Source organism: Coenobita brevimanus, chromosome 106, assembly GCF_032717465.1.
Source record: "Coenobita brevimanus isolate Jiangsu-jjx chromosome 106, ASM3271746v2, whole genome shotgun sequence".
NCBI classification, from domain to species: domain Eukaryota; kingdom Metazoa; phylum Arthropoda; class Malacostraca; order Decapoda; family Coenobitidae; genus Coenobita; species Coenobita brevimanus.
The window spans coordinates 15,890,831-15,901,149 of record NC_137059.1 but is presented as its reverse complement, the minus strand read 5'-3'; the positions used below and the strand labels follow the sequence as shown (position 1 = coordinate 15,901,149).

The following is a 10,319-nucleotide window of genomic DNA, read 5'->3' as shown; positions in this document are numbered from 1 at the left end:
ACCACTGTCATCACCATCATCATCATCATCATCACTACCACTGTCATCACCATCATCATCATCATCACCACTGCCACTGGCATCACCATCACCATCATCACTGCCACTGTCATCACCACAATCATCATCATCACCACTGCCACTGGCATCACCATCACCATCATCACTGCCACTGTCATCACCACAATCATCATCACTACCACTGTCACTGTAAGCCTCATCACCATCAATCCACACCACTTTTCCCATCTTAGGAGTTGGAAAAAAAAAAAGACAGGCCCAAGTGCACTCAACTGAATGGGCCACACCCTCACTCACTCACCAATCAAGCCCCTGGAATCCTGACATAAACATCCCTATCACTTTTGTCTGCTATAAACTTCACTTTTATGTTATTTCCATTACAAGAGATGAACTAGGACTGAAACTCCTTGGTTACTAGTCCAATTTACCCTCCAGTCAGTGAGTTATGAGGCAGCAATGAGTCTCCTTGGTTACTAGTCCAATTTACCCTCCAGTCAGTGAGTTATGAGGCAGCAATGAGTCTCCTTGGTTACTAGTCCAATTTGTCCTTTGGCAGTGGGCTTTAAGGCTACACTAGGCCCACAACAACAACACTATTCTAAATCCAAAGTATCTATCTATCTATAGCCAGATGCCTTAATCCTGTAAGGGTGGCCACAAACAAATCACCTCCACGTCCCCCTGTCCCTCACCATTTGGCTGGCATCCCTCTAACTCACACTCCCCCCCCCCTCGTATATCCCTTCACTCTATCATTCGTACCTCACCTCCCTCTCCCCCCCTCCACCTCACACACACTCTCCCAGTCAGTCTCTCATCCCCTCTCTCACATGTCTCTTCATTCTATCCTTTCACTTCATCCTTGGTCACCCCCTCCCCCCTCTTCCTGTCAACGTCACCCACACACTCTCCTAGTCAGTCTCACTCTCCTCCACTCCATCCCTCCATCTCATCCTTGGTCTCCCCCACAATCTCCCCACCTCTACCTTACTCACACACACTCTCCTAGTTAGTCTCTCACCCTCCATCTCATCCTTAGTCATGCCTCTAAGGGTGCGGCCACACTGCACGCGATTTGCTGGGAGGGTAGAGGGTAGTGGGCTGCATAGTGGGTAGAGGAAAGTCATGGTGTGGCCACACTGCACGCGATTTGCTGGGAGGGTAGAGGGTAGAGGGCGGTATAGCGGCTAGAGACAAGTCGGCCTGCCAACACTGAACGCAGGAACATCGCTCGAACCGCCACCCACTCAGTAGGGACTGAATGAACGTTGAGTGCTGGTCAGACCTAGGCAGTGATAATGCCTCTGTCAAAACTTTCGAGAAAATTGCTTTTGACTGAAAATGTGTCACTGAAATATGACGACCTGAATGTCGGAAGATCCTGCTGGATTCATGAATATACCATGCAACGAACACTACGTGGTGAATACAGCAATGTCTACAGGCAGGCTCATATGTACGAAGATAAGTTTTACGAGTATCTACGCATGACGAAACAATCGATTGCTGTCTAAACTGGACCAGCGATTGACAAAAATATCAACCAACTTCAGAGAACCACTTACACCGGAAGAGAGACTGGTTATTACACTGAGGTAAGGAACTTTGCACATAAAGGACAACCACATATATTTAGCATATATGAAATGTAATACAGAAATGAGAACTAATTTTTACAACATTGAATATGAATCTACTAAACATAATTGTTACGATACACAATAGTTGCTCAGATATAGGGATTCACCTATACAGAATATTTATTTTCACATCTACACCCAATAAAGCTACCATAACGCCCAGAAGGCCTGTCCTGACACTAATTATGTAACGAGCACATGTGGGAAACAGCTACCCAAGCACCGTCAATGCTGAGTCTAACGTTTGGGTGTGCCTGGACCTGTAATACTATAAATCATATACCAAGAACATATTATACATTATGTAATATCACATATTAATTTTATTTGTGATTATTGAACAGTCCATTCATCATTTTACGTGATCTAAACACTGGAGTCTTCTTGTGCTGTCGAACTGCCTGGTTGAGAGTGCATACTGATGTTATCAGAAGCTGGAGAATTTGGACGAATGCCAAGGGGAGAATTCTCTAACATTTCAAGTTCCTCCAGCACCAGAGTCTGGATTTTGGACCTAAGGCGAAGTCGTCGTATATCGGGCAGTTTCTTCATGAAGGGTAGCAAACTGTGCAGGAAATGTACATCGTTATCCTCTGTCTCCTTCTGGTCCTTTTCCAGAAGTTCCAGTTTCCTTTTCTCTAAGGCAATAAGCTCTTCATTCCTTTTGTTGATACGTTCACGAATCGATAAAGGTCGTTTAGGTCTTTTTTCACCAGTATGATCTCTAGATGTTGATGGTCCACTGAAAATATAATTTGATGAATGTGATGGAGGCATTGGCCGTGGAGGTGACACACACTGATCCTCATCGGCTGCTTGTGAAAGCTGTGATTCGTTTCCTACGTTGATACTGACGTCGTCATCATCTAGTACTGAGTCTGTTTCATCAGTTTCTAAATTGGAACCTCTAGAGGCAGGCCTAAGGATGTCACGTATAAAGGCCATCTGACGAAAATAGGGCCATGTACTTGTTACCACTTCTTCACCACCTGCTCCAGATGTTGCATCCCCCTGTTTCCTCAGCTCTGTTCTGTAGTAGTCCCGTGGGTTCTTCCATTTCCCTTTCGCAGCCTTTACTATAAAAGACGATGGATAATGTCAGTGTCATATGTACCATAATATCCATACACATTAATTTGCCTTTAATTATTAGCATGTCTACTGTGCTGTCCTAAACGAACAATGGCGTTATGTGGATGTGAATGGGACATCGTGCTATTATCGTGTGTGACCATGAGTATATATAAACATTGATTGCACGTGTGTGATGCATTTGTGTTATTCTCAGTGTGAAAACACTGTACAGCAATTTCCCTGATACACATGTGCATAATGCCGTACATGTTTATTTTGTTTCATTCTCCATGACCAATGTCCCGTATATACTATTTCAATTATGATTCAGGTTCGGTGATAATACTAATACTGTACCTCTATGGTAAAATGTTATCCGTCCCATTTCATATCTTATCTTGCTACGTGAACCAGTACAATGCTAGGTTCTAGTCGTGACTTGTGAAGAGATATTGAAAGGAACGTTGAACTGTGTAACAACATGCATTATTACATGCACTGCCTTTATGTACAATGTTGCTCCTTTAGATGGCACATAGTAATGTATAACTGCGTACGTAGTTGTGGAGTAATTACACATTGTACGCCTAAAAACAACGCAGTGCACAGGAGGGGAAGGGGTTGTAGTTTACGGTGAAATTCGTCATGTATGGTGTGGGACAATACCTCAGGACAAACGTGTGAAGGGGCTCACGGGATTGAAAACACTTCTTTGGATAAATTTGGTATGGAGGTAATCAAACCATAAATACCGTGGCCTGACCCATGAACCTATGATTACATAATACGAGGCTACTGCTCGTTAGTACTTTTACCTTCCACAGCCAGTATGGATCTTAATTATTAATTTATGTTGAATGTGATTGTCTTTACAAATAGTGTGTGGGTGCTTCCTACGTAACATTATGTTTCTTTTGATTAGGTACCTGGCTACAGGAGAATCCTTCCGATCACTTGCTTTATGTTTCCATGTTGGGAGAAGCACTGTGGCTGCTGTTGTTAAGGAAACATGCAACGCTGTATGGGAGGTCCTCCAAGAGGAACATTTACCTTATCCAACAGAAGAAGCATGGCTCGCATCAGCAGAATCGTTTCTTCATAAATCCAATTTCCCCAAATGCATAGGCAGTTTAGACGGAAAGCATTGTCAAATAAAGTGTCCTGCAAGGAGTGGTTCTAAATATTTCAACTATAAAAAACATTTCTCACTATCTCTCCAAGCGGTGACTAATGCTGAAGGCAAATTTCTCATCGTTGATGTCGGAGGGGTAGGTCGACAGAGTGGCTCGGAACTTTTTAGGTCATCTCTCTACCAACTGTTGGAAAACGGACAACTAAATGTCCCATCCCCACAACTGCTTCCCGACACCAATATCAATGCTCCCTTTGTCATAGTAGCTGACGAAGGATACCCACTTTTGCCCTATCTCATGAGACCATTTCCCCAAAGACAACTTGACAACAGGAAGCGAATATAACTACCGCTTATCAAGGGCTCGTTGGAGTGTTGAGTGTGCTTTTGGGATTACGTCTAGCAAATGGCGTGTGTTACGGCAATTGAGGCTGTGAAAACAGCATCAGCTGTTGTGAAAGATGTCTGTGTTTTACACAACTACACACTGGTAAAAGAGGGTCCTGACCCACAGAGTTTAGGTGTTCCTGGACAAGCAGTTCCAAGGCGCATACTTCCTCGATGTGGTCAAGGTCGTATCCATGACAACGCTTTACAAACTAGGGAAATGTTTGTAACCTATTTCAATGACACTGGAGCTGTCCCCTGGCAGAATGACTGTGCTTTACCAGAGAATATTCTGGCTACAAGTAATAACTAATTAAGTATAATATATCACATGATATACTTTACCAGTGGGAATGCATTATGTAATTTCTGTATTATGTACATGGCTTGTATAAATTACATGTATGTTTTATTATACTGGACTGTGTACCTGTATTATGTACATGGCTTGTTTACATTACCAATATATTTTTTTATACTGGACTGCATACCTCACCTGATCTATAAATAGTAAAAGCATATTACCACTTGATGTGATTGTTACACATCAAGCATACTGTACCTGCATTACTTATACCATATCAGTTCTTCTTACTATATTGTATGCTCTGGGATTGGTGACCCCACAGATTTGAATCACAACCTATAAGTACCTGTTATATTTAAATGGGAGCTAATGTCGTCCCAGTGTTTTTCAGTACACTTGTGTGCTTGTGTAATGGGTGGCTGGGGTCCCACAACGCCCTTCGTTGGTACACGGCGGTGATTATTTCTTCTTTTGCTCATCCCTGCCCAAGGTCTGCTGCACTACTTGTCGGTGTAACCTCCCACTAGGCACTGCCCACTAGGCGATAACCACGAACAAGGCGGTTTACCTCACGGGTTGGCTTGGCGGGAACCTGCTGAGCGTGTGCAGTGTGGCCAGTCTTCAGTGTTTCTGTGTGTTTCATAGCGCTTCGAACTCGCTTAGCGGCACCCTAACCGCTACCCTCCAAGCAAATCGCGTGCAGTGTGGCCGCAGCCTAAATGTTCTCTCTCCGTCGGTGGTGTATATACTTGTTGTTGTTGCTAATCTTGTCTACACCATCAGCTCCACTATCTGAGTGGATGGTAGCTATTTGCTGGAGCCGAGTATTTCTTCATCATCGTTGTTGTCGTTGTCGTCATCATCATCATCATCATCATCACCACACAGTCCTGGAAAGCAAAATGCAGTATTAATATTTTGCTCTGAAATACCCTTCATCATCATCATCATCATCATCATCACACAGTCCTGGAAAGCAAAATGCAGTATTAATATTTTGCTCTGAAATACCTTTCATCATCATCATCATCATCATCATCCACATCATCATCCACATCACCATCACCACACAGTCCTGGAAAGCAAAATGCAGTATTAATATTTTGCTCTGAAATACTCAGCATTATCATAATCACTGCAAGTCATCATCATCATCATCATCATCATCATCATCATCATCATCATCACTGCCACCACCACCACCACCATCATCACTGCCAGTCATCACCATCATTACTGCCACTGTTATCATCATCATCACTGCCACTGTCATCATCATCATCATCATCATCACGGCCAGTCATCACCATCATTACTGCCACTCTTATCATCATCATCATCATCATCACTGCCACCACCACCACCACCATCATCACTGCCAGTCATCACCATCATTACTGCCACTGTTATCATCATCATCACTGCCACTGTCATCATCATCATCATCATCATCATCACGGCCAGTCATCAGCATCATTACTGCCACTCTTATCATCATCATCATCATCATCATCACTGCCACTGTCATCATCATCATCATCACTGCCACTGTCATCATCATCATCATCATCATCACTGCCAGTCATCACCATCATTACTGCCACTGTTATCATCATCATCATCATCACTGCCACTGTCTGATCATCATCACTGCCACTGTCATCATCATCATCATCATCATCATCATCATCATCATCATCACTGCCACTGTCATCATAAAATATAAATAATGAAAACTGGATTATATTTGTTAGTGATCAGACTGGAGGGTTGATTTGACTAGTAACCAAGGAGACTCATTCCTACTTCATAACAATGATCCTTAACCCCTTTCAGCTCAGTTGATGGCCAAGTGTAGTCTGATTGGAGGGTTGATTTGACTAGTAACCAAGGAGACTCATTCCTGCCTTAACTAAGTACAGTATTCCAGGTATGAGATTGGCCAGTTCCCTCAGATGAAAGAACAAATAAAAATTGGATTATAATTGTTAGTGATCAGATTGGAGGGTTGATTTGACTAGTAACCTGTCTATCTATCTATTGCCAGACGCCATAATCCCGTAAAGGGTGGCCATTTGACTGTGAGTTATTTGTTTTACAGGGAGGGGCACTAACCCTCCACCAACCCACTTGTTGACACGTAGGAAGCACGTATGGTTTGGTGATATGGTTACCACCCAGCGTTGTAAATGGTTTCTTGGCTTACAGGAAACCATTTGGCTTGTCACTCAATGTAAAGCCACCTGTAAAGGAAAGAAAAGCAATAAGAAGTGACAGGAAAGATGGGAGAAATAGGAAGAGAGGAGGACAGGCACAGAAAAAGAATGATAAAGGCTAAGGAAGAAGTAGGCAGTACTACATCAAGTGAGTGGATGATGGTGAGAAATAGGAAGAGAGGAGGGCAGACACAGAAAAAGAATGATAAAGGCTAAGGAAGAAGTAGGCAGCACTACATCAAGTGAGTGGATGATGATGAGAAATAGGAAGAGAGGAGGGCAGACAGAAAAAGAATGATAAAGGCTAAGGAAGAAGTAGGCAGCACTACATCAAGTGAGTGGATGATGGTGGCCACCACCTACCACTATAAGAGAAGTTATAGAGAGTAAATGGTTAATATTTCAGGAGCTGTTTCCACACACGAATAAATATATCAATGTTTGTCTATCTGTCTATTTAGCTATCTATCTACATATCTATCTATCTATCTAGCCATTTCTCTATTTACCATCCTATTTACCCATCTATCTGTCTATATACCTATCTGTCTAAATGAATAAATATATCAATGTTTGTCTATCTATCTATTTAGCTATCTATCTACATATCTATCTATCTATCTAGCCATTTCTCTACTTACCATCCTATTTACCCAGCTATCTATCTATTTATCTATCTACTTTTTTTATGTGAGGAAGAAGGAGCTAAATGCCCATCTATCTATTTATCTATCTATCTATCTACTCATGTACCTCTTGACCCATCTATCTATCTATCTCCTTATTTATTTATCTATCCAGTTTGGGAAAGGAGGTGCTGATGATGATGATGATGACCAATAGAATCATCCATCTATCTGTTTATCTATCTGTCTAAATATCTATCTATGTATCTATATCTACTTATTTATCTATTGACCTATCTATCTATCCATATATAGCCAGATGCTTTGATCTCACAAGGGGTAACCACCAACTGCTGTCTCATATACCTCTCCACTCCATCCCTCTATCTCATCCTTGGTCTCCCTCTCCCACCCTCCACCTCACTCACATGCACTCTCCTAGTTAGTCTCTCACTCCATCTCCCCAACTCACACACACCCCTCTCTCATATACCTCTCCACTCCATCCCTCCATCTCATCCTTGGTCTCCCTCTCCCATCCTCCACCTCACTCACATGCACTCTCCTAGTTAGTCTCTCCATCCCCCCAACTCACTCACACCCCCTCTCTCATATACCTCTCCACTCCATCCCTCCATCTCATCCTTGGTCTCCCTCTCCCACCCTCCATCTCACTCACATGCACTCTCCTAGTTAGTCTCTCACTCTCCATCCCCCCAACTCACACACCCCTCTCTCATATACCGGTACCTCTCCACTCCATCTCATCCTTGGTCTCCCTCTCCCACCCTCCACCTCACTCACATGCACTCTCCTAGTTAGTCTCTCACTGTCCATGAATATACTGTGGTAAATATGCATCAGTACAGCACTCCCCCTGCCAATACCTCAATGCCAAGTGCCATCCACCACCAGACTGTGCACTCATCTGCCCAACCACACCAGCAGCCAGCACCACCACCCTGAAAAAATACATACATGAGACTAAATAATACACACACACACACACACACACACACACACACACACACACACACACACACACACACACACACACACACACACACACACACACACACACACATATAAATACATCCATATATACATCAGACTATATACTGGTAACACACACACACACACACACACACACACACACACACATATAAATACATCCATATATACATCAGACTATATACTGGTAACACACACACACACACACACACACACACACACACACACACACACACTTTTGGACTAAACATGAATTTTTTGGATACAGCAACATTTTTTTTATATAACTTTACACACATGACTCATTTTGTGCTTCTCCTCTTCCACCTCCACCCAAAAAAAAAAAAATTAACCATTTAATTAACCAAAACCAGACGGAGGGATGGAGTGGACAAGAGTGAGAGACTGACTAGGAGAGTGTATGTGAGGTGGAGGGGGAGACCAAGGATGAGATGGAGGGATGGCGTGAGAGACTGACTAGGAGAGTGTATGTGAGGTGGAGGGGGAGACCAAGGATGAGATGGAGGGATGGAGTGAGAGACTGACTAGGAGAGTGTGTGAGGTGGAGGGGGAGACCAAGGATGAGGTGCAGGGATGGAGTGCAGAGGATGGAGTGAGAGACTGACTAGGAGAGTGTGTGAGGTGGAGGGGGAGACCAAGGATGAGGTGGAGGGATGGAGTGAGAGACTGACTAGGAGAGTGTATGTGAGTGAGGCAGAGCGAATGAGAGGGAGGGGGAGACCAAGGATGAGAGGGAGGGGAGAGGTATATGAGAGAAGGGGGTGTAAGTTTGGGGGAGGGCTGTGTAATGGCAGGGGACAGGGCAACATGGAGGCAATTTGTTTGTGGCTACCCCTTATGGGAGTGAGGCAACTGGCACTAGATAGATAAAAAGAAGGCATTTTATACACTAATCTACAGTATCTATCTCTCTATATATCTATAGCCCTTAATCTTATGAGGGCTGCCCACAGACAAATAGCCTCCATGTCACCCTGTCCCCTGCCATTTCACTGCCCTCCCCCCAGCTCACATCTCCCTCTCTCCTGTACCTCTCTGCTCCATCCCTCCATCTCATCCTCTGCCTCCCTCTCTCCCCTCCAGCCTCTCTCCCCTCCAGCCTCTCTCCCCTCCAGCCTCTCTCCCCTCCAGCCTCTCTCCCCTCCACCCTCTCTCCCCTCCACCCTCTCTCCCCTCCACCCTCTCTCCCCTCCACCCTCTCTTCCCAGCCTTGACTTATGGAATTTGAAAAGCAACTTGTCCTAAAAACTTTTGGCCCAAACACTGCCCTTGCAGCCACGTTAATCCCGGGTCCTGTACACCATCAGGCTGCCCTCCCCCCATGTGGCAGCAACAACTTCACCCACCATCACCAGCCTGAAAAAAACACATATATTAGACTACATAATACACCTGTTTGTCTATTTATTTGTCTGTCTATGGCTACCTGCCTTAATCCCACAAGGGGTGGCCACAAACAAATCACCTCCATGTCAGCCTGTGCTCTGCTATTAGCCAGCCCTTTCACCAGCTCACCAGGATCTTCCTCAATACCTCCCCAGCCCAGCCCTTCATCTTATCCTTGTTTTTTGTTTTTTTTCTTCCCCTCCACATCTTCACTCACATCCACTCTCCTAGTCAGTCTCTCACTCTCCATCTTCCCTATCCCATCCCTCCACTTTATTCTTGGTCTCCCACTTATCCTTCCCTCCACCTCCTCACATACACTCTCCTAGTCAGTCTCTCATTCTCCAATGTGTCCACACGGCCAGACCATGTCAGAGTACAGCACAGTATATTCTCTCACATCCATCACATCACCATCTGGTATATGGCAAATGAGGGACAATTTGTTGACATCCATGGCAGCCAAAACTTCCAACCCCTGCCATTGTGTGGGAG

At 44.1% G+C, this 10,319-nt stretch overlaps 1 protein-coding gene across 1 annotated transcript; it reads right to left on the bottom strand.

Moving 5' to 3' along the window:
* Window positions 1-2,030: 2,030 nt before the first annotated feature.
* On the bottom strand, window positions 2,031-5,207 carry LOC145416550 (uncharacterized). Its single transcript, XM_080285515.1, has 3 exons — window positions 5,133-5,207; window positions 4,379-4,469; window positions 2,031-2,740 (listed from the first exon to the last, which is right to left on the bottom strand). Exons 1-3 carry the CDS (start codon window positions 5,205-5,207, stop codon window positions 2,031-2,033), a joined length of 876 nt encoding a protein of 291 aa, XP_080141641.1.
* Between the last annotated feature and the right edge of the window lie 5,112 nt (window positions 5,208-10,319).